General features: G+C 41.9%; 2 protein-coding genes across 6 annotated transcripts in view; both read left to right on the forward strand.

Moving 5' to 3' along the window:
* camsap1b (calmodulin regulated spectrin-associated protein 1b) overlaps positions 1–18,693 on the forward strand; it is a 25,318-nt gene extending 6,625 nt beyond the window's left edge. For 2 of the 4 annotated variants that reach the window (XM_017412326.3, XM_017412325.3), the window contains exons 3-19: positions 2,074–2,336; positions 6,380–6,541; positions 7,936–8,016; positions 8,347–8,379; positions 10,457–10,598; positions 10,865–11,004; positions 11,096–11,192; positions 11,423–11,579; positions 11,918–12,003; positions 12,096–12,183; positions 12,342–14,619; positions 14,909–15,045; positions 15,119–15,333; positions 15,688–15,790; positions 15,922–16,034; positions 16,174–16,292; positions 16,688–18,693. In XM_017412326.3, coding sequence (XP_017267815.1) covers positions 2,074–2,336; positions 6,380–6,541; positions 7,936–8,016; positions 8,347–8,379; positions 10,457–10,598; positions 10,865–11,004; positions 11,096–11,192; positions 11,423–11,579; positions 11,918–12,003; positions 12,096–12,183; positions 12,342–14,619; positions 14,909–15,045; positions 15,119–15,333; positions 15,688–15,790; positions 15,922–16,034; positions 16,174–16,292; positions 16,688–16,984 — 4,511 coding nt within the window. In that variant the 3' untranslated portion in view covers positions 16,985–18,693. The remainder of the gene's footprint in view (positions 1–2,073; positions 2,337–6,379; positions 6,542–7,935; positions 8,017–8,346; positions 8,380–10,456; positions 10,599–10,864; positions 11,005–11,095; positions 11,193–11,422; positions 11,580–11,917; positions 12,004–12,095; positions 12,184–12,341; positions 14,620–14,908; positions 15,046–15,118; positions 15,334–15,687; positions 15,791–15,921; positions 16,035–16,173; positions 16,293–16,687) is intronic. The other 2 variants (XM_025005052.2, XM_025005051.2) reach the window with 2 other exon arrangements.
* Positions 18,694–18,820: 127 nt separating this feature from the next.
* On the forward strand, positions 18,821–23,322 carry LOC108233690. 2 transcript variants are annotated; one of them, XM_017412289.3, is made up of 8 exons: positions 18,821–19,298; positions 19,899–20,426; positions 20,502–20,651; positions 20,763–20,864; positions 20,956–21,024; positions 21,748–21,801; positions 21,883–21,915; positions 22,015–23,322. In XM_017412289.3, the coding sequence occupies exons 1-8, from the start codon at positions 19,184–19,186 to the stop codon at positions 23,181–23,183; spliced, it is 2,220 nt and encodes a 739-aa protein (XP_017267778.2). In that variant the 5' UTR covers positions 18,821–19,183; the 3' UTR covers positions 23,184–23,322. The 2 variants fall into 2 exon arrangements, with proteins under 2 accessions (XP_017267778.2, XP_037833645.1); XM_037977717.1 differs by having other exon boundaries at positions 21,883–23,322.
* Positions 23,323–23,652: the final 330 nt, after the last annotated feature.

Raw genomic sequence — 23,652 nt, forward strand, 5'->3', positions numbered from 1 at the left:
GGGTACTTAATAAATTAGGCTCTTTTTTTATTTCACTCTATGGCTCATATGGTGTCTGCTACAGTCCTAATGCTGCATAGTCGTTTACTCGGCTTGTGCAGACATGAACAGTGTGTACACAGATGATGTCATGTGGGGATTGTTGGGGATTCAGATGCATTTGGTGTGCTTTCTTCTGTGCATTTCCCCTCTTCTAATTCAGTGACTGGACAAGTCTGTCTTTGTGTACATGCTGTCTTGTGCCGTTGCCCTCTGCCTGTGCCACAGCTGCTCCCAGCCTTAGCAACAGACAGCCAGACACCAACACCGACGAGAGCGACAACCTGTCATAGTTGCAGGCACATTACCGGCCTCTGGTCTGTCCTGCCTGTGCTGATCATGGCATGGCGCAGGTCATGGTTGGCTGACTGTGATGTAGAACATCCCGGGCCTTGTTGCCAGGCTCTATCATCATGCTCCACCCCACATCGGTTTGTAAATTTTTCAGCCTGCTCTGGGTTGCAGGATGGTGGGGGCAGCTGCCACGAGACATTAGTGTCTGTAGAACGAAGTCAAACGTGAAGACGCACCTCACCAAGACCCCTTTGTTTTCGAACACAATAAGTCCTATTATTCTACTGTGTTTGTACTCCCAGACTCTTTAGGAATGACCCTAACTGCTGGGTGTTAGGGACAAGAGATTAATCCTGTTTTACAAAATATTCTCATTCTTACATTATGTATGAAGACAGACAGGACATGAGAGCTGATGCCTGTGTTGCAGTGTATATGGAATACAAAAAGAAATTATATGACCTGAGCATCAACAGATACTGCCACAATGGTAGTGTGGTTATAATGTTAGAATTGTCATGTACAATCATACTATTCATTCTTACAATAATAATAATAATAATAATAATAATAATAATACAATCTTCTATGCATTGGCAAATAGATTTGAGTTATCAGACCCGTGGGCAATATCGGCTTCATAAGTTGCATCAGCTTCTGATAAGACTGAGAAACTGTGTGAAACACACAGAGAAGGACAGAAACAAAAATACATTAAGCTTTGATAAGAGAGAGCAACATTTGTCCTGAAAATTGGTTTTACAACAAAGAAGGAAATCCAACCTTTCAAGAATTAACATTTTTTTATTATTCTGATTTTGATTTTTTTTTTAAATCATTCAGTTGTAGTTTTTAAACCCAAGAAGTGAAAACAGCACAGTGTTAATTAACAATGATTGATAATTTTTATTTTAATCATGAAGGCCATTAAAATAAAACTGGAACAGCGCTCTCACTCATCCATGTAAACACCTAACTTTCAGGGACTTGCAGCCTTACGTGTTATTTTTTGCTGCATCTTTCAAAGCCTGATTTATTGCCTCCTTACTTGTTTAGCTTTTTGTAGAGTATTCCTAATTCATTGAATTAAGAAATTCATTAAGTCTTTCATGTTTTCAGCCTGTGTGGACACTAACACCATGTCACAAACACAAATATAAAGACTTTGCTGTAGTATTAAGGGACTGGTGGCGTTCTAAACCGATTGAACGGAACACCGTTCTGTACAGTACAATATTTTGTGTATTGGTTTGAGGCCCTTTTACCTGCTTTTATCTTGCTGTATAAACTTTGTTTGTGCCTGCCTTAAGTCAGCTGCTTTAACCCATGCCCTTATATGGCTCTGGTGTTTAGTTTTAAGAATAACTTCACATACACAGCAATAGAATGGCCTCCTATTAGTCACTGTTTTTCTTTTTGTGGCTCCAACACGTAAGTTAGAGGGTCCTCTTCTCTCTCCAGACTTGGATTTGAGTCCCAATCTACTTTTGAACCATTGCTCTGTGACTAAAAATTACAAATGGCCATGTTTACTTAAAGTAAACTATAACTAAATACGAATATTACATGAAATATTGACAGGCACCACAATTACCTCCTTCCCCGTTCAGTATTTTTAATGTAATGATGCCTAACTCTTACAGTTTTTGCCTTCAGTATGTCTGTTTATGCTAGCCAATTTTAAATTGCTAAATTTAAGTGCCACATGGTTCACCTAACCACTAAATTTCTCCATTGCAGACCATATTCCAGAAGATTTAAGGGACCCATTCTACACAGACCAGTATGACCAGGAACACATCAAGCCACCTGTAATTCGCCTGCTTCTGTCCTGTGAGCTCTACTGCCGCGTGTGTGCTCTCATCCTCAAAACGGAGCAGGCTGCCTCCCTCCAGTCCCACCTGTCAGTCATCCAGGCTCTGTCCAGGAAGGGCATTTATGTCATTGAGAGTGATGATACACCTGTCACAGAGGGGGACCTGGCCTCCATGCCCATCAAAATGGTGAGTCTGAATGTGTTGAAAGTCGGGATAAACAAATTGAGAGGTACAACCAGCTTCATCCTTAGGCTGTGATTTAACAGCTGTATTTATGAAATGCTATCTGTAGTTCAGACTGCCTATCAGTGAAGTCAGAAGCGGTAACTTCTTCCATTACTTGGACTGTCGCTCCCCTTTTCTCGTCCCTGATTTGTTATCTGAACTCAGTAAAATCAGTTAAAGTAGGAAGTGTTTTTATCCTTGTCCAGCAGTGCCAATGAAGCTTTTGAGACATTTTGGAAACTACCTGCTTTGTAAATTAGCTTTTTGATGGGCATCAAATCAGTTCTTTTTGCAAATTTGGACTATTATATACTTTGCATACCAGAGTTGTGGATGCAGGTAACTTCTTGTTTAACAGGCTTCGTGTGATTTAGCTGCACTCTTATCATTTCTATTCAAATTAGGAATTTGATTGTCATGCTAGTTGTACATGACTCAGGATGAAGGTAAAGATTATGTTTGTGTCGTTTTGCTTTTGCAAAGATGGTTTTTAGTCAGTCTTTGACATTTTTTAGCCAGACTTCTAATTCAGACTTGTTGTGCCCACTCAGCTCGTCAATACTCAGATATTACATAATGTGTTTAATTGAATGAACTGTGAAAACGGTTCATATTTTTCCATTTCTTTTTTCTCTGTGGCCAAAAAAATGGAGTCAGTTCTCATTTTGCACAGGTTTTCACTGTAGATCTGTTTTTTTTTCTCTCATTGTTATCACTTATTGATAAGCTTTCAGTACAAGTAGTAATTTTAACCCACCAGTACACATCACTGACTATGTATTTAAAATTTTATTTTAGATTGATTACTAAGAGTCTTGTGTAGGATATCACCTCTTGAATGTATTTTGTAACTACATTATTGCAATCTTCTGCATCTTAGATTCCCACAAAACTCACTTCTATCTCCTGTATCCAATCGTTCACCCTGAGCTGCACTTTCTGATACTGGTTTGCTCCAGAAGGTAGCTGTCAAAAGTCTATTTATGCCTACATGCTCTCACTCCCAACAGGGATATTCTAGGGTGAATTGGAGCCTAAATATTTTGGCAGTGTACACGTTCTTGTCTGTCAGCTGTAGCGTGCTTGCAGATGTTAGCATCTGTCTAACTAAATAGGCTGTGCTTCTTTGTGTGATATGCTCACTTAACTGTGACGTTAAATTGCCCTGTTTTGTCATCATACTGAATATAAATGCCCAGTTCCTCCTCAGTTTTATTCTCTCTGCTGTAGTTTTCAAACATGGAGCTACCTAAGATATTTTCACTTGTTTTCATTTAAACCCTGCAACACTCAGCTTTTTCTAATGGTTTGTCTGCATTCATTATGAAGCCATATAAGACTAAGAACCTTTTGAAAGTCTAAGGTTTTAACTTTAATATTTATACTAATCACATTTCAAGCAGGACTAGTGAATCATTTTTGTTTTGTACAAGTTTAGTATAAATAAAGAAACAGGATGAGAGAAGTATGAGCATAAAAAATACTGCTATATTAGTATCAATGCCATGCTATTCAGGCTAAAAATGCAGACATAATTTTTGGTCGTTTCCTTTCTCTCCACCACTTCAGTGAACTAAATCTGCAGGCCTTTTTCTGTGCAGCAATGAGATCTCGTGCCTCAAACCCTCATCAGGAGCACTTCACACAGGACAGGATGAACACAAACCAGCTCACTTGCTCTCTCCGCCAATATTTCTTTCCTCCTGCTGCCATGGTAACCAACAATACTGTAGAGCGGGCCTCGACACTGCGGGCTGGCTAGTAGATGATGTGCTTCAGCTTTTCCTGTTCGCAGTCTGACAAAATAATCCACAACGGCCTGTGTGTAAGCAGCCAGACACAAAGCCCGGTGAAGGGATGAGAAATTATGAGCTTATCTCTGATAGACTGTTGGAACCCTCCTCCCAGTTTGCTGACTTGACAGGATGTTTCCATAGCAACCTGCATTTTCATACTATTCGAGAGCCTCTGTGAACGAATGTGATCCTATGCTTGCAGACAGTCCCTCTGCACCTTGTCTGACTTGTTTTGGGCCAACAGCTGGGGCTCGTAAAGCCTTGAAGCTAGCTTCTCTCTTGGGTCAGCTCGAACCGTTTCATGTTGGTGTGGGTGCACAGAGGATGGTGGTGCGCACATCTAGCGCTTGGGGCATCCTGCTCCCCGTTGGGCCGATGAAGGGCAGCGTGTTGGAGAACAAAAGATGGAAGAGTACATCATGATGTTTTGCTAAATTACCCTTCTCATGTAGTAATTTTAGAGCTACATATTGAGGCGTTAAATCTAGAATATGCTGGTCTTTTAAGTTTATCACATACTTTATATTTATTTAAACTACAATGTGTTTAATGTCTTTGTGGGTTTAAGGCTTTAAACACATAATTCTGAACTTCACTTTCTACTATTTAGCTATGGGTAATAACTAATTTTGACAACTCATAGTTTCTGTATGTTCGGGTCATTTTGTACTAGGATCAGGCTATGTTGCAACATTTTTACACATTTCTTGCAGCAGTCATGCTTGAGTGCATTACAAAGATGTTTTGGCCTTTATTACAGATTATTAATTTTAATGAGGGAGGACAGAATTTATCACCAGGTTGCTGTAGTTGATTGATATATTGTTTGTTGTTGTATTCTTTGAATGTAGTGGGACATAAAAGTGAAGCTCATGCGAAGATATGGTTCCCATTAACCTTGCATTAAATCAAAGTAAATGGAAGAATGTTAATTGTGTGTAGAACCACACCCAGCCAAAGTAGACCAGGCTTGGCTCATCTGCATAAACACCCTTAGAAAACAAAATAGCTCTGCATAATAGAAGCCTTTGTATGAGAGAATGAGGAGCAGAACTTGAGCAATCTTTAGCTTTTTGTCTTTTAATCTCTCTATTATGTTCTTCTTTTAGTTTGTCTCTATTGTTGGTGTTAATTTAGGGAATATATTGTCTGTTTGTGTCCATATAGGCTGTGTTGTGGAGATCGCTCTGAATAGCTCTCATTTGCTGTGTTAACCAGTCTAATCTCTGTGCACTTCCATCACCAATCGGATTAGGCTGCCTGCATGTCGCACAAATCACTGATTGAAATAATGCTGTGTTTATTCTTCTTTTTACTGTAATAGTTTTGAGTTGCTTTATTGGTAGTGCGATTAGCTCAACCCATAATACTTAATGTGATATTTAGATTCAAAGACTATATCAGAAGTTTGTTTTTCCTCCTGGGTTTGAGAGTTAATAGTATTTGACTGGTGCTAAGTCCGGCTCTTGCTGTCAAGTTTAACTGTTCTGACTGACAAAGGTGAGGCGTCAAGCCACTTAGACTCAGAGGCTCCATGCTGAGCTTTTTGATTACATAATAATGTGGAGAGCTGGTTTAACGCTGGACATCTCGTGAGCTGAGTGAGAGATTTGATCTTTTGATTAAGCTGTTGTGGTTATTTAAGGCTACACGGTACCACATTACCCATTACAGCTTATTATAGATGTAATGGGTATGTAGACTTGTTAAACTCTCACCCTGTAATTTTACTATTTATCCAGGCAACTTAGTAGCTGTTACATGCTAAAATCCTCCTGGTCGTTAACTAAAACAGGTTGTAGGCAAAAGTCTAACCTTGAATTTGGTTCAGTTCAGGCAGAATCCTACAAGTTTGCCTTCAATTTTAAAGCTTGTCGCTTGTCTTCGGACCTCTTCCCCAAACTGCTACTGATCGTTGAGCAAGCCAGGTTTTAGATCATTTGTTTTGTTTGTTGAGAAACAAAACTGGAAGTGTATATTTGACACACAAAATACAGATTTAAAAATATCTGCTTTTCTTCTTATAACTTCGGTTTATACATGTCCAGTAGACCGTGTTGTTGACTACAGATCTCCATAGTGTTACGTTGTTTTGTTAAATACGCACTAGGTTGCTTTAGAGCTGCTTGTTTTTTTTATTGAATTAGTAACCAGGAAAAGAAAAAAAAATCTAATAAAATGAAATGATTCTGTTTCTCTGTCACCCAGAGTGCCCACATGTCCATGATCGATGCCCTGATGATGGCGTACACAGTGGAGATGATCAGCATTGAGAAAGTGGTGGCTTCTGTCAAGCGCTTCTCCACCTTCAGTGCCTCTAAGGAGCTGCCCTTTGACCTCGAGGACGCCATGGTCTTCTGGATCAACAAGGTTCAGACACAAAGAAAATTTAGGAAACACAACAACATATTGAAGTCGCCTTTTACTACATGTCTTACATTTCATTGAGCTCTTTAAAAAAAGCTAAAACACAACTTACTGTGATTGTGGGCTGCCGTTGAAAGCAGGATATGAAATAATTGTTCAGTAATTTACTGTAACAGTACTTCTCATAAAGCCTTTGTTATGATAAACATTTTATGTTGATAAGGATATATACATTTTCTTTATAATCTAAATTTGTATTTTGTTTTGCCTGTTTACCAATCCAAACACAAACGGTGTTAAATACCAGTTATGGTTAAATATTTATGCACTTTTTAAATCCTCTCATTTTCTGTCACTTGACTAATCAGTGTCACCAAAAAGATGTTAGCTTGCAGGCAGCTTTCTGTGATGGACAGTTTAAAACTACATTACAATCTTAATAAGCATTGGAAATGTATATATAAACGTCTCTTTGGGACTGTTTTTATATGTGCAGTGAGTTTTCTATCGTACACATATGAGACAGACAGAAAGTGACAAGAAACAGGATACGTGATTGAGGAAGTGTCATTTTTATTTAAAATGATTTCATCCACAGTCAGGTGGAAAAAAGTCACTCAATTTGTACTTTGTACAGATTTGATAGTTGTGTATTTAAAAACAAATAGTTCATAGAAACAGCATATTATTAAAAGAACACTTTTATGTAATAATAAAGTTATTTAATGCTTTTCAGGGTTTTTTTATTTTTCATTTGTCTCGGAATATTAACATTTTTAAATAATAATAATAATGTCACCTACAAGACCCATAAGAACTATCAAACATATCCACTTAAATGGTTTCTGAAGATCTTTACGTCAGGACTGTTAATTTTGTTTCCATTTAGTTTTTTCTGTTTAGTAAAGTTCTGCATAGATCACTACTTGCTGACGGCAAGTTTGTTTCATGTTTAGTGATTATTTAAGTTTCTGTCCTTACTTATTGTTTGACAGTCCCAGTTGTCCTCACTAACTGCTCTAAAGAAAAAATATTGTGGGTGCCTAATTTAAAATTCTTGAAACATTGACAAATTTCCCACAGTGCAAAAATGCCTTAACACAAAATCAGAGTTTGTGCTGTAAAAGAAAGCCGTTTTGTCTGTTCTCTCTCCACACTGGGAGAACAAGAGCACAAGGAAATATTGGTGTGAAACAAATTGACAAGTTTTTGTTTGTTTGTTTGTGTTATATATTTTTTTGGTTTGTGTAGCTGAGGAGCAGTCATAGAGAAAAGTGCTGAAATGCCACATGTACACAAAGATTTACAGTCACTCCTTGCCTCAGGCCAAAAACAAAACACTTCTTTTATTGCTTAATTTTACATTGTTATTATTTGTTTTCCCCTTCTCTCTGCAGGTGAACATGAAAATGAGGGAGATTATAGAAAGGGAGCACAAAGTCAAACACCACCCCCTGGAGTCTCCAAGCCACCAAAAGGTAATTCCGTTCAGTGTGACTTCCAGTTAAAAAACAACAGCTTAAAATGTCAGAGTTTCTTTGTTTAAAAACAAATTATTCTCATATCTAGCCAGGTTATGTGTTCATGCAAGACAGCAGCAGCTTTCTTTATTTTTATGGGAAATGTCTCTTTGTAAAGTAGTTTGCAAATTTAAGAAATCCGATCCTCTTTTCTTTCCCTTCTTCTTTCCTTTGTTTACTCTGGAAGCGGATCTGATCCTTTTTGCCTGTGACCTCTTACTTGTTGATCTCTCTGCTCCTGTTCCTTGTGTATCCCTCCCTCCTCTCTTATCCCTGCAAACTGGATAGTCTCCCTCCAAATGGTATTGGAAGCTAGTCCCTGTAAGTTGGATGCTAGCCCCCGTACAACCATCCTAATCCCCCTTGCACGCATAGTTTTGTGTTGATGTGCGCGCACACTCCACTATGGCTCATTCAAGCTCATTCTGTGCCGCAGCCTGTAGCCAGTGTTTCATTAAAAAGGGCGGAGGCTGACTTTTCCCTCCCCCCGTGTGGCAAATGTCACACAGATGTAAGATTTTTCCAACTTTTTTTCTGGGATTCAAAAGATTTCCTTTGCTACACATTGTGCGCTACCTCATTTCAAGCTCAACTTAGCCATGTGGATTCTCTGTGCGTAAGTGTATGTGATTATTTGCTTGCTCAGTGAGAGTAAAGAGCAAATCCATGCCCACACCACTCCCTTGCTTTGCAGACCCATCCTTGGCTTCCACCTCTCACTGATCTGCTTTGTCATCCTTCAGTTTCTCTATTCTGCTTTCACGCACTGTATCTTATGTGCTGAGGGCCTCCACTGACAGTATCTCTGCTCTGTGTGCATCAGCCTGATGTCGTGCCTGAGCTGGCCCACTGCATGCTGGAGCCACAGGAGCTCTCTGAAGTGGTACAGTTATGTCTTAGTCAGGGGAAGACTCACCTGGGTAGAACCTGCAGTTTAGTTGTTAGCTTCTTCCTGTGAAAAGCTACAGTGTTGTGGAATAACCTTTTAGAAAGACACTAAGAATATGATGTGACTTGATGTGCTGATTACAGCCCTCCTACATAGGTCCTAGTGTTTTTCTAGACTTAAACTTGGTGTTTTGATGTCTCTAGTCTCAAGTTTAAAATTGTGTTGTTTTTTATTATTAAAAGCTTTAATTTTGAACGAAAACTACTGCCAGTTTATTATTTGCCCCTTTCAGATTCACTGCAGTCCTTTAAAACAGTTGTGGTGTAAATCTCTGATGTGTTTTCTGGTCCTGATGTGGTTGAGCTGGATGTGGAAGCATCTGATCATTTGTCATTTGTCATTTTGAACATTATCTCAGTCAAAGAAATTGTATTCCTTAACCGTTTTTATTAAAATCCATTTAATTTACAGATGTGGTGTATAAACCCCCCTCTGGCTTTATATTGACCTCTTGACCATCTTTTATGTTTTCTCTTCTCGCTGAAGTAACTTTGACTTTTGATCATACAATGCTCATATATTGTATGTATCTGAGAATCTTTACAACTTCCACATTAAATTCAAGATTAGTTTGTCATGAAAACAACTGGTGCAAGAAAAATATGAATTTCTAGGTCATTAAAGACATTATGTATAATCTCCTTAAATTTCCTTTGGAGGTTTAGATTTATATAATTGCAAATCTAATGGAGAACTTTAAAGTGATTTTTCCATTTTTAGTTTTTATGATTGTACACACTTGTAGATTATTCAGCCTATATAAGTTGCACCTGCTGCATTTAGCGTCGTGCTTTTTTGTTTTATAAATAACCTCATCATACAAGCCCATCATTACCAGCTGTTTAGAGTATGGATCTAAAGTTTTTGATGAGTGAGATTCAGTCATAAATATACTTTCTTCTCTTAAAGTGGGCCAGTGATTACCCCAGTTTCCATCCTAGTCAGCTGGCTCTTGTTATGTGGTTTCATCGCAGGCCATCTGTCCATTAGAGGCAGAGGGAGGCTGATCCTCCACTTTGTGTCCTCCACAAACCTCCACTCCACTCTAACACCTTCACCTCCATCTCCTCAAAGCTAACCAGATCTTCAGGGTTCTCCCTAACACATTGGTACCATTGGCTCTTTTTAATCAGCAATCAGCAATGGCATGGCAATATGCTAATCAGCTGAAGAGGACTTAAAGCTCTAACTAATGAAATGAATACCATTTTGCTTTAAAGCTCCTGGGGAGAACCGTGACCTATGTTAACAGGCCAGAGCATTAAGGATAAACATCACTGGTGATTATGTGCTTTGACTCATATAAATCTCCATCATTTATTAGAGATTTATATTTGTGGTACTAGGTGTTCTGTTGCAGTTTAGGGACATGTTACTTGCTGACGGTACCTGGCGGCGCTCATGGTCATGTCCACATAAAACTCTGATTATTTCCCCCCTGCTCGTTAGGTACGATATCGTCGGGAGCATGCATCAGGTCGCCAGCTGCCCTTCTTTCCACTGCTGGAAGACCTCATGAGGGATGTTTGTGATGGAGCTGCACTGCTCACTGTGGTCCATTATTACTGCCCAGATATCATGAAGCTGGAGGGTATGATGTCATTTATTCACGCTCTTACACTAATATAGTCACTGTCTCTAAGAATGTTTCATTAATTGTCAGTTGCCCACTAAGAATTTTTATTTCTACTGCAGCGTCAGACTTTTGCTACATGTATTGAATCTAGTATCTGTTTGTGATCATATTTTTGTTATTTGCACATGGCTTCCAGCTCCGGTCCTTGCAGCGTGACATTTATAGTCATCAGGGTATTGAGCTGTATCCTGATCTGACCTGTTCTCTGCCTGTCTGATCAGATATTTGCCTGAGGGAAGTACCTTCCATCGCTGATAGCCTCTACAACATCCAGCTGCTCAGAGAGTTTGCCACTGAATATCTGAATAAAAGTTGCTATCTGACAACAGAGGACATGCTTTACTCTCCGCTTGTTCTAAAGGTACAAAGTTTGACAGATGTTTGTATTACAGACTACAATTCGCCACTCATTTGCAGTCAGGTGTTTAACATGTTGCTTGTCTTTTGTCCAGCACAATGTGATGGTGTTTATCGCTGAACTGTTCTGGTGGTTTGAGACTGTCAAGCCAGAGTTTGTCCAACCCAGAGATCTTCAAGAGTTTAAAGATGGTAAGCTTCATCTTACCTAAAACACAAGACTTAGTTCTTGCAGTTCAGCAGTCCAATGGGTCTATTCCAGCTTTGAATTCTAGTTTTTTTTTGTGGTAATAAAATAATGTAATTGAAGGGTACAGCTTGTTTGAACCAAAGCCTAGCCACCATTTCATATTTAAATAATTCAAGCTAACTTGGTCGTTATGTAGAGTTTAATATTTAACGCATATGTCTTTTTTATTTAGCTCGAGCTGTAGCTCATCCCAAGAGTGCCCGCCCGTCAGTGCCCATCTCTAACGCCACCAAGCGCAGCTTCCTTGCTAGTCCTGGTGTGGCCGATAACCAGAGCAGCCCTGAAGTCTGTAACAGGTACTTCCTGCACCCTGAAGAATCTGACCCCCTGTAAGTCTCTTCTCATCTTTTTACACCCCTCTTCGAACCACTTAGAGTAGCTTTTCAAAGGTAGATGGATATATAATGGTGTCTGCCTGGTGTTCATACTCATCAGCCCTTCACTGTCTTGTTTTGCATTCTTAATGTGTTTCTTGCAGTGAGTCCTTGTGTGTGTTGTCATCCCATTTACTTGGCTGTTGTCTTGAAATATAACAGGAGGCATCATTTTGGCTTAAAATAAATTGTGCTTTAACTTGTATAAACAGCTGCTGAACTGGTAATTTCCTGCCAGCCTTTTTACAAACAGATCTTCTGATTATTATTTCTTTTTCTTTGTTTGCATTTAGTAAGGGGGGTCCAACGTTCAGCCCCTCACATCCACTGCTCCCCCTGAGGCAGAGACAACAAAAACAGCAAGGAGAAGACAGTGCAGGTAAAGATCATTCTTACTTTTTAAACAATGGAGATTCAGGTGTGCTTCCAACTCATACCTCTTGCTGTTTTTTTTATTTTTTATTTGAACAGGTCTGAGAAACCGTTCAAACTCCCTGACTCAGATGGATGGACAACAACTCAGAGGCTCTGCTGTAGCGTGGTCTGACAAAAGGCAGAGGTATCTGAAAATAAGTGAAATTTTGAAATTCTCTCTTACTCTTTGTAGTCATATAACATTTAGCTGTCATAACAAATATTTTTCATTAATTTATTTAGTGTTCATGCTAAACTCTGAATGTAAGCTGCATGCTGGACTGACACGTTGTCTTTCTGCAGACCCATGTCCACACTGAGCCCCTTCATGTTGCATTCAGCCACAGACAGCGATGCAGACATCGCTTCTGGTGACAGCGTGAGTCTGGCTCGATCAATTAGTAAAGACAGCCTGGCATCCAACGTCACCAACGTCACTCCAAAACATCAGACCGCTGTCCACCAACAGTCACTTGCTGCCATGCGAAGAGTCAATGGCCACAACCTACTGAATAATGTCAACATTGAGGATGAGGAAGAAACTCTGGTGGCCGTCTCCAGGACCGATGGTTCTGTCATCCCCAAACAAGTTGATGGAGCACAAGCATCTGCTACAGCTGGACCAAAACCTTCTCCAGACTCCAAACCTGCTACAGATGGCTTTTACCTTGAACCACTAATGCCTGCTGTACTCAAAATGGCGAAAGAGAAGTCTGTATGCCTGAACAAGGAGGAGGAGAGTGGTGAGGTGTCCCGGTCTACAGGTAGGGGCTCTCTGCGCCGAGGAGATGGATCTTCAGCAGCTGTTCGTAGGAAAGCTCCCTCTGATCTCAACCGAACATTTACCCCTCCAGGTGAGGAAGGAAACTTGTCAGAGGAGCAACAGGCAGGTTTCAGGCCAGCTGTCACCAGCAGTGTGGATTATTCATCCAGAGAGCCAGCTGAAGGTTTCTACCTTCATTCAGACTCTGAGGAACCAAAGTGTGGCCAAGGACTGGACACTGAGCTGGAAGACCTGGATGAGGAGGAAGAGGATTTGGATGAAGCTCTTACCACTAAAGACTCAAACTTTCCGAGGAAGGGATACAAGGAGATTGATGAAGAAGAATCTGCTAAACTACAGGAGGACATGAATGTCAAAGAGCATGAGGACAAAGACCTGAACGGTGGCAGTGGCCGGTCCAGTCCTTGCCTCAGCACACACTCCCAAGCTAGCAGCATGGCCAGTGGCAGCGTGCGCATGACCTCCTTCGCTGAGCGTAAAGCCCAGCAGCAGCGCTTCGGCAGCAACCACGACCTCCGCTCCAGTGCCTCCAGCTCCCAAAGGACCACTCCGGATGGATCAGAGAGTAGCGGGCCCCTGTCGTCGTCTTGGAGATTGAAGAGAGATCAGAGCCCCTCCTCCCCCTTAGGAGGATGCACTCGTCCGGGTGATGGTGCAAATGTGCTGGCCTCTGAGCTCGTTCAGCTCCGCATGCAGCTGGAGGAGAAGCGGCGAGCCATTGAGCACCAGAAGAAGAAGATGGAAGTGCTGTCTGCGAGGCAGAGGCAGAAGCTGGGAAAAGCAGCCTTTTTGCACATCGTGAAGAAAGGAGGAGGAAGGAGTGACACATTACCCAACTCCCTTAAATCTGACATCTCTAAAGATGAGCTCAACGGGGAGAAGGGACACTTAAGTAAAGATGATATGTGTGTTGATACCCTGGGAGGAGAGAAAGAAGCGGAGGGGACAGTTCCTCCTGGTGCCTTAGAAGCAGAAAAAAAGGGAAACAGTGGAAGCTTTTATCTAGACGATGAATTGGACCTAAACGAGTGCAGCCGCTCAATCGAACTACTGAATGACGCCATCGGCAGCATCCAGCAGCAGATGATGCAGCTGTCACTGCAGCAGGAGATGCTGATGAAACAGAATGTACAGTCTCCACCCGGTGCTGCTCCACCTCCTTCTCACGCAAGAGACAAAAATGGGGACTCAAAGACAGGAGCAGGTTTTCACTTTGTGGAGCACCTCTCTGGCTCTGGCAGCGCTCCAACCAGAAAGCCTCCCAAACTAAGCTCAGGCCGGAGCTCCAGGTCCAAGCCATCAGAACTAAAGGTAGCTAAGGATCAGAGCCGGCAGGCCTCCAGGACCCTCACCCCCACACAGACTGGGTCAGAAACATTACCAAACCCAAGACAGTTAGCTGGGGGCAGGTCCCCCAGGGCTGAGCAGCCTGACAGCCCCAGAAACCCCACAGTCGGAGAGACGGCGGACAGGCCAGGATCCGGTCACGTCCGGAGCGCCACCTTCCGCCTCCACGATGAGGCAAACATGCGGATCCCGACCAGAGTGGATCTGACCACCCTGGCTGCCCCCGAAGTGTCCTTTGAGTGCCTGTCCAGCACGGCGAGAGAGTCTGAGCTCAGTTCTTCAGAGGGAAAAGAGAACGTGCCATCAGAAGAGGCACAGCGCAGCAAGGCCCACCTGATAGAGGTCGATCTGTCTGACCTGAAGGCCCCTGAGGAAGAGGAGGGAGCTGAAGACCACACAGCAGAGGGGGGTGATGGAGAGCAGAAGTCAGTCATGGGCTTCTTCTTTAAGGTACTGCCTTTTCAGAAACAGTAGCTTTAATTTTGTTCTTTTAGTGAGGATTCTGAAACTGATAGTTGAACAAAGGCAGCTTTATAGTGATAATGTTTGATATTATTATCTACATATTTCTTAAGTGCATGAAAATCATGAATTTCAATTTAGACTGACCTTTTTGTCAAAATATTTCTAGTTTAAATATCTTCTGATTTATCTCAGCTGTCAACCAAACTTTATTTCAGAGCTACAGAGAAGTTGTGTAAATGAGTTTTATATTTACATTACATTGTGTGATTTTTAGGACGAGCAGAAAGCAGAGGATGAACTTGCTAAGAAGAGGGCAGCGTTTTTGCTGAAGCAGCAAAAGAAAGCTGAAGAGGCTCGAGTCCGTAAACAACAACTAGAAGCAGAATCTGAACTGAAGCGAGACGAAGTCAGGTAAAGACTTTTTCCAGAGTCGCATCTTCTTGTCCCATAAAATGCTGAAACTGGTGTTTGGTTTCGACACCAGACGGAAGGCAGAGGAGGAGCGTTTGCGTAAGGAGGAGGAGAAGACGAGGCGGGAGCTGATAAAGCAGGAGTACCTGCGGAGGAAGCAGCAAGAGATGTTTGAGGAACAGGGCCTCGTGAAGCCCAAAACCCCCAAACCGAAGCAGAAACACAAACACAAATCTGTCTTCAGAGAGGAATCTTCCAGCGATAATTTCTCTAAGTGCTCTTCCACACGTAAGACTGTTAACGTCACCACTTTGACATTTGGATGGTCCTCAGTTTCTGTTTTTAATGAGCAAATGACCTGCGTTTTATTGCTTTCTTTGTAATTAATACTCGTATGATTGGTTGGACTGAAACAATGCTTTCTATTAGTTACATTTTCACTAAATTGATTTTGAAATTCCTAAAGATTTGAATTGCCACAAGCAGCCATGTTTGTAATAATTGCAGATGTGAAGGGCATTAGTTATGTTGTACAGATAATGTTTGACATGCAGGAGTTTTTTTTTATAACTTTTGCTAAATTAGTGTGATATTCAAGCGTCCCACAATTAATAATTATATAATAATCTCTGTTTCACATAGTTGACAACCTGAGTAATGCCCAGTCAGGCTCCAATCTGTCTCTGGCATCTGCAGCCACCAACGAGGCTGACAGCGTCAACTCTGGAGGGGCGGGCTCTCAGCGGTAAACGGTTACATTTTTATCTGCAAGATGGCTCACTGTGAAGGGTTTTTTTTGTTTAATAAATGATGATATAAGGAGCATCCTAGTGTGGTTTCAGTTTGCTGAAGCTGTTTGTGTTGGTCTGTGTCCAGCTGTGACTCTGTGGAGTCGTTTCCAGGCAGTCGTAACAACAGTCGAACTGCAGAAAGAGACTGGGACAACGGCTCCACGGCGTCTTCCATCACCTCCATGGCTGAATACACAGGTGAGCAACAATCAGACCGCTGAAATGTTGGATTCAAACGTTCAGTGTTGTCTCCTGCTTCAGCTAAAGTGAATTTATTGTCTTGTTGTTTGGTGCATAATATTAAAATTATCCTTTTTTTTTGTTTTTCTCTGTTCAGGTCCTAAACTGTTCAAGGAGCCCAGCGCCAAGTCAAACAAGCCCATCATTCATAACGCCATCTCTCACTGCTGCCTGGCTGGCAAAGTCAACGAGCCTCAGAAGAACCAGATCTTAGAGGTCAATTTTTTACCAAACATGGAATAATTTAGAAAATGGAACACAGGCATAGCTTGCCTGTTTTTTTTAAGTGTCTGTGGTTGAAAAACTAAAATAGAAACAAGCTTCTTGAACTGACATGGTCTGCGACGTGCTCCATGAGCTGCAGAGGTGTGCAGCCTCATCATTTGCGTTTTGAACATGTTGAAGTAATTATGACTTTTCTGCTGATCTGTGAGACTTTTTTTATTCTTACCAGCTAGTCTCCCAACAGCTGCAGCTCAGTGAGATGCTACTTTACTATAACTTTACATCAGGTTAAAAATGTCCCCTGACTATAAGTTTGAGGCTGTTTTTGTTTCTCCATCCTAACATGAAAGTCTTTGTTCCATGTGTTTGACCTGCTCCTCCACCAGGAGTTGGAGAAGTGCGAGTCCAACCACCTGATGATCCTGTTTCGAGATGGTGGCTGCCAGTTTCGGGCGCTCTACTCGTACTTCCCCGACACCGAGGAGATACAGAAGCTGACGGGGACGGGACCAAAGAGCATCAGCAAGAAGATGATCGACAAGCTGTACAAGTACAGCTCGGACCGGAAGCAGTTCACCGTCATCCCTGCCAAGACTGTGTCGGTCAGCGTGGACGCCCTGACCATCCACAACCACCTGTGGCAGGCCAAGAGAAGCGCTGTGCCAAAGAAGAGTGTGAAATAGCAGGCTTGTTTCAGACCCGCTGTCATCCTCATCATCCGATCTCCATCTTGCTCCTTAACTGAACGGACTGCAGGAAGCTCGTCACCAAGTCTGCTGTAGAGATGGACCTGGGAGAGTCGTCACCTGGGCAACATGCAGACATTTTCTTGGACCAGGGTAGAAAGAAGGGAAAAGGGATTGAAATTAGCTTCTCCTCCATGTGATGTCAGTGCGATCGGTGCAGGTTTATTTTCTTTGATTCTTTTGAAGCAAGCATGTGGCATTGTTTCTCTCACATGTAGAGAACATTCATGTTTCCATGAAGTATTTATTAGTTCAGCACTGTCGTGGTCGAGAGCTCAGCTGCAGCACTAAAATCCTTCCTTCTCTGGAAACGCCTCCCCCTTTGGCTACATCTGGACATGATAGTGGTGGTGGTGTGGGGGGGGGGTGTTTGTACAACCCTTTAGACTTATCAGACTGCTGTTCCAACAACAATCTTGTCCAATCAGGCTGGCATTACCGTCTTCTGCCTCATCAGTGATCTCCAAAACGCTGCTGCTCTGAACGATCATCTTTGTTTTTTGGGTTTTGTTTTTTTGTCGGGGCGGCTCCTGTCCTCAGGTCTCCCTCAGACATCTGTTGGCCTTTCACGCATCGTGGTACTATTGTCTATTTATTCAGCTGCTTTTTTTAACTAGATCGTGTAGCACTGGATATGTGTGTTGCAAAAAACAAAAAATAAACAAAAAAAAAGGTCTTTTAAGTACTTTTATTAGCTAAAACATCCTTTTTCTGAAGGATGTGGAAAAAGGGGGGTGATAGGCTTTGGTACAACAATGATGCTCTTATAGTTTTTTTCCATTTAGCTTTTTTTATTATTTTTATTCAAGCAGTGTGGTATAAAGTTATGTTTTTATCATAACGGGGACTCTCGGACGTTTCGAGCACTGGACACTCTTGAATCGTCCCGTTCAGAGGTGCACTCATGAACACTCGTCAGCGGCTTCTTCTCATGCAATGTAATCCTCCTCGCTCTCCCAGAGTGTCTCTGTCCCGCCGTTACTCACATGAGCCGAGCGCGCGCTCTTATTGTGAAGGGTGCTTCCTGCGCCGCTCTAACCCTGACAGTATTTGATATAATTCCAGAGGTGTGTGTGTGTGAGTGAGGGGAGGGGGGCTGTGGTTCGGTTGGGTTCCAACATTAAAGAACATTCCTCCAACGTGTTGACAAACTCTGCCACATTGTCTCGTTTCTCTTTTTCCAAAAATCAAAAGTGCTTTTCTTTTAGAAACCATTCGTTGGCCTCGAACAAGCAGAAGTGTTGCACGAGCACTTTACTTTGTGTTTGCAGATTTTCCCTCTTGAGATGGGCAGGAAACTAACTTGTAACTCTGCAGTTTTACACTCCAGTAGGTTTGAAATAACTCTAAGATTTGTCACTGACAGCTGAAGGGCCGCCGACATGTTTCTGCTGCGCTCTCCACAAACAACTCCATACTTGAGAAGTCATTTGCTGCATTTTTGTTTTGTTTTTTTTAGGGAGGGTGATATAAATTTAAATGTATGAAAGTATATTTTTATGTTCACTAAACAATTGTATGGCATTTGGTCACCATTTTTGTTACACTAGTGTACTTTTCATCCATGTTGATTTTATCTTTGATCCCATGGCATCTATTTATTTTGAAATGAAAGCACTGAAACAATAAATTTTCAAGTGAATAAGTCACCTTTCTTTTTTTTTCCTTTTTTGTTGTTTTTAATTTGTCCATGTTTTTAATCTGTTTTTTTCCTTTGCTAGCTGTGAGCACCACACTGATTTAATATTTACAGAACTAAGCTTCACCTTTCTGTTTTTCTCCTGCATCTTTTCACAGTATTTTTATTTTCTTTAATGCCTTTATGACTAACGATGTGTGAGTTAAATTTAAGAAGAAAAACACCTGAAGTGGACTCAGGCCTCCCCTGGTGCAAACTGTCTCACACTTTATCAACCAGCTGGAACCGCGGCTTTAACGCCACCGCTCATAACCATGGCGAGCTCAGTCTCCACGGCAACTGTGTTTCAGCTTCATGCCTGGTTGTTCAGGTGATCACGGGACCATCAAACTTTGTAAACGCTCAGTCTGGAGTCGGACCTGTTCTGCTCGAGATGAAGGGTGAGTGCTTCTGATTGTTCCTCCAACTGTTGAAAATGTTGAACTTTATTCTGACTGATGCTCTTCATCCCAGCAGGCGCGGCTGCTTTAGCTCTGGTGCTGGCAGCGGTTCGTCTCTGCCATCCCTGTCGCAAAGTGAAAGAGGTTTTGTTCTGTCAGAAGATCCCTGCATGTGAGGACTGTGGATTTAAAACTTCTCATTCCAAACTGAGTCGGAAATGAAAAACTGCAAAGGTTTTGGGGCACCAAAGGAAAAGATTTTATACAAATTGGACAAAAAACCAAATCAAATCAGCATCTGGTGTGAAAACACTCATGAATTGGCTCTAGGTGTGTTGGTGGGGTTATTTCCCTGAGTTGTCTGGAGCGTTAGTACTTCTGTTCTCACTTCCTGTCCACGTCTCACGTCTCTGGTTCTGTTCTGCAGATAATTATCCTGCAGGTTCAGTTTGGAGCTCATCAAAAACTTATATAAAGATAAATTTATACAGTAGCTGCTTTAACTGCTTATACTTATCTAAACTGAATTATAGACATTCTAAATTAATGATTTAGTTGCATTTCATGTTAAATTGTACAGTACTTTGCAGTCTATACCATACTTGTAATATTTAAACCTTTGAACCAAATATACAGTCTCTTAAGACTGTAAATCCTCAAGACAGAAAAGACTTTACAAATTTTGAATAAATCCTCTTTTTTTGTCAAAAGAGGCAAACATTTGTTGCATAACTGCCTGAGTTGTTGATATAAATACTTCTTTCTCTCTCAGATTTTGCACCTGGCTGTTCAGTCATGGTTATTACCATGAGTAATGTTGGTGAAATCAACTCCACGGTTCTGCAAAGTGCAAACCTCAACTCGATCACTAGCATCGAAAGTAACAACGCTGGGATCACAAGAATCGCTGAAAATGCCTTCGGCTCATTTCCACACCTCCAAAGTCTCGTCTTGGACAACAACATGTTGTCACAGATTAACCCCTCCTGGTTCAGAAGCCCCACCGTCCTCAGCGAGCTCAAAGTCGCAGGGAACCGTATCGAAGATTTGAACGAGTCGGCGCTGCACGGACTCACAAACCTCACAAAACTCAGCCTGGAGAACAACCAGATTCAGACCATCCATCCTAACAGTTTCCGCTCCCAGAGCTTGTTGGCTGATCTGGATTTGTCTGAGAACCGGATGACGTGGATGTCGCCACAGATCTTCAATTCACTCCGTTCTCTCAGGTTCATCAGGCTGGATCAGAACCCCTGGAACTGTTCATGTGATGCCAAAGACTTCATTACCGCCCTGAAAGGTTTGTGAGATATTTGACTACATGTTACAGATAATCTGAGAACCTTTAGAAACACAAATCGTCCTCTGTTCTCAGACCTGAAGAGAAGGAATAAGCTGAACGAATCGATGGGTGTTACCTGTGAGAGTCCTCCTCGTCTGAAGGACCAACCTGTGTGGGACGTCTCTGTGTGTCCAGCATCAGCACCAACACAAACTCCCTCTGAAACACCGACCACTTCCACCGGTACATCTGCTCTCCCTCACTTCCTGTTTGACTTTGATGCTTCACCATTAATCCTGCAGTAAGATCTTCGTATGAGAATGTACGGCCGAAGTCTCTTTTTGCTTCCTGCAGCAAAAACTGTGACAGCCGCTCCTCTAAAACCCTCATCAAAGTCCCAGACCTCTTCCCAGTCCAGACCCACTTATCCTCCTCCAACAGCCTCCTCTCTCTCTGGTACGTTTGACTTTTCTCTGCTGACTCTGAAGTGTAATACTTTTTTATGTTAAGTTTCTGCAGCGTGTATTTAATTTTTTTTTTTTTCCAGCAACGCTTTCCTCATCAGAGACGTCTGTGGAAACCAAACCCCCTGATGCACCAACACCTTCATCCACAGGTACGTCTCTTTCTCATTCTTCTGTCCACACGGACAGGATCGGCACATCTCACTTCATAGATCTGTACTTTTTTGTTTCTTCTTGTCTCAGCTCGTGTTTAAAATTCTTCACAAAGAGAATAAAATTGATTGGAAAGATTAAAACTCTTGGATATGAAATCTCTGAAAGTAAAAAAAAATGACTTTATCAAACATTTGCTGCTTCTTTAAACTATTGTAGTTTACTCATTCTATTATAAAACCATTTATGCATATATTGGATAAATAATGGTTGTGTAGGGAGAATTAAAAATAAACCAAATGATTTACTGTAACAAAGCAAGTGTTTGGTCCAATAGCACCATCTGGTGTTCAGAAACGGATCTAAAAAAGCCTCTTTCTTTTTAATACTTTGAGCAGTGTGTGGACCAAGATGTTCTTTTATTTACATCCAAAGTATTTCATCGTCCTAACCTTATACCAGCTGTTTAATTAGTATACCAGATTAGGTCCACTCTGTTATAAATGTGTTTAGTTTCTCCATTCCTGCAGTAAAAAAAAACAGCTGATCTAAGTCATCCTGAACGTTTTATTGGTATTTAACCACCAGGTGGCGCCAAAGGAACAGTGTTTCATGCTTCTCACGTCTTTTAAAGTTTCTCAATTTATATAAAACCTAAGGTTTTAGATGTTGCTTTTTATTATGTTGGAGGACTTTGTGACCCTTGTTGTTGTTGCTGTCAGGAACTCATGTGACGGTGATGACGTCATCAGTTACACAGAGCTCCAACAACTCTGGTGTGTTTATTTCTTCTTCTCCTTTCTTTAATTTTTGAATCCTGAATAATAATCTGCGTATTTTATCATTTTATTTCCCAGCTCCTAAAGCCTTCACTCTCATTGCTGTGATTGGTATGTTTATTTTTTCCTTTTTAACAGAAAAAAACCCACTTCTGTTTGATTGTAGTGAAAACAATAACTCTGTATTCAAACGTTTGTGCTCGTCTGCAGCGGTCCTCTCTGTGCTGCTGTTTGTCACGTGTTTTATGGTGGGGGTGCTCATAAGAAAACGCAGCAACAAAAGCGTGACGCCTGAATGTCTAGTAGAGAAAGAGGAGGAGAGGGAGGTGGAGGAAGAGAGCAGATCACGTCCTGATCAGTCTGCAGGATGCTGTCAGAGTAGATACTCAGAGGTGGCGTGGAGGAAATCGTTTCGTGGGATCAGAGCAAAGTCGGCGAACGCTGTGATCCTCACATCTCCGTTCTGTGTGTCTGAGAAGGATGGCGTTAGTTTCCAAACTGAGAAAGAGGTTCCACCTGAGGGTTCAGAAAACCCAGGACAGAAGAAACTGGTAACTGAGAGTGGAGCAGAAACAGGAGGAGAAATCCTTCTGGATATCGTCATAACCACAGACACAGGGTCACGGTTTGAGAAACAAGATGATGAGGACGGAAACCTGCACGAAAACCCAGACTGTCTTTATGCCAACAATGAAATGGTTCCTTATCTGAGCATCGGCACAGTCCAGAACAAACCCAGTCCTGGTGAGGGGTCCACCGAAGGTCCAGGTGAGAACCTGCAGAGGAGCAAAGTCATCAGGAGGGTTTCCACCTGGCCTCCATCTGCAGCTCAGTGGCAGGCGAGATGTAAAATGAAAGAGGAGCAGGAGGGTGACAGCTCTGCTGTTTGGACACAGAATGTGACTCTGAAGCTCTCAGATGAAGTGGAGATGATTGTAAACAAGATGGAGCATCTCAGCTGCTCTGCTCAGGATGAGAAAGGAGAGAAGACTCAAACGGATGCTCGCATGGACCCGAGACGCACAGTTCTTATCACAAATGAGCCGCAAAAGAAGAAAGGAAAGATCCTGGACCAAGTTCCTCTGAGACAGCCAGGTCACAATGAAGAGCTGAAATGTGTTGAAAATCCTGCAAACAAGAGCAGCAGCAAAGCGGAAGCAAGAAAGGACCCAAAGCGTGGCGTGACCAGCAGGCAGAGGGCAGAACAGGGAGCTGTCGGCTCAAAGGCGCCCTCCGGTGGCACCTCGCCAGATGATGAAACGCTGCTGTCCGGCAACGAGTACGCCTTCATGGACCTGCTGCACGAGGTGGCTCAGAACAACGGGCGCTGGACACGAGAGAGGTGGAGGCAGATACACGTCAACAGGCAGCGGCGGTGAAACGCACAAACACCTAAATCACATCTGCCACAGAATGATTTGTTGGATAAGTGTGTCACTGTATGACATCATGTAGAAAAGTCAAACTATCTTCACTTTAAACTCTTCAAATTGTCTTCCAAGAGCCTCTAAAAAAGGTGCATCTTGCATTTGTGATCCTCAGTGATATAAAAGCATGCGTTGTTCACCCAGAGGCGATCAGCAGTTTGTAATTATTCTGACAATCATGTCGGAGTTTGAATAAAAACATCTTGTCAGAGTGTTTGGCTGCATGCAGCATTTATTTGTTCGTATTTTTATGCAGAAGAACACTTCTCATTAGAAATAGTACAAAATGGATCGACCTCTTGTAGACAATGACTCAAAAACAAAGTGGAGGTAAACATAATACATTTGGCTTTTTGATAACATCAAGACGACATGCACGTTCCGGTCATATAAATATGCACTGTCAAAGGATGGCTCCAAC

This window comes from Kryptolebias marmoratus, linkage group LG1, assembly GCF_001649575.2.
Source record: "Kryptolebias marmoratus isolate JLee-2015 linkage group LG1, ASM164957v2, whole genome shotgun sequence".
Classification (NCBI taxonomy): domain Eukaryota; kingdom Metazoa; phylum Chordata; class Actinopteri; order Cyprinodontiformes; family Rivulidae; genus Kryptolebias; species Kryptolebias marmoratus.

What these genes read in the sequence shown, in the direction of transcription:
- LOC108233690 (XM_037977717.1), top strand. Translation starts at nt 19,184, where the DNA reads ATGCTCTTCATCCCAGCAGGCGCGGCTGCTTTAGCTCTGGTGCTGGCA. An exon ending in AACACCGACCACTTCCACCG is followed by an intron (nt 20,652 to 20,762) that starts GTACATCTGCTC and finishes TGCTTCCTGCAG; the next exon opens with CAAAAACTGTGACAGCCGCT. An exon ending in ACAGAGCTCCAACAACTCTG is followed by an intron (nt 21,802 to 21,882) that starts GTGTGTTTATTT and finishes TTTATTTCCCAG; the next exon opens with CTCCTAAAGCCTTCACTCTC.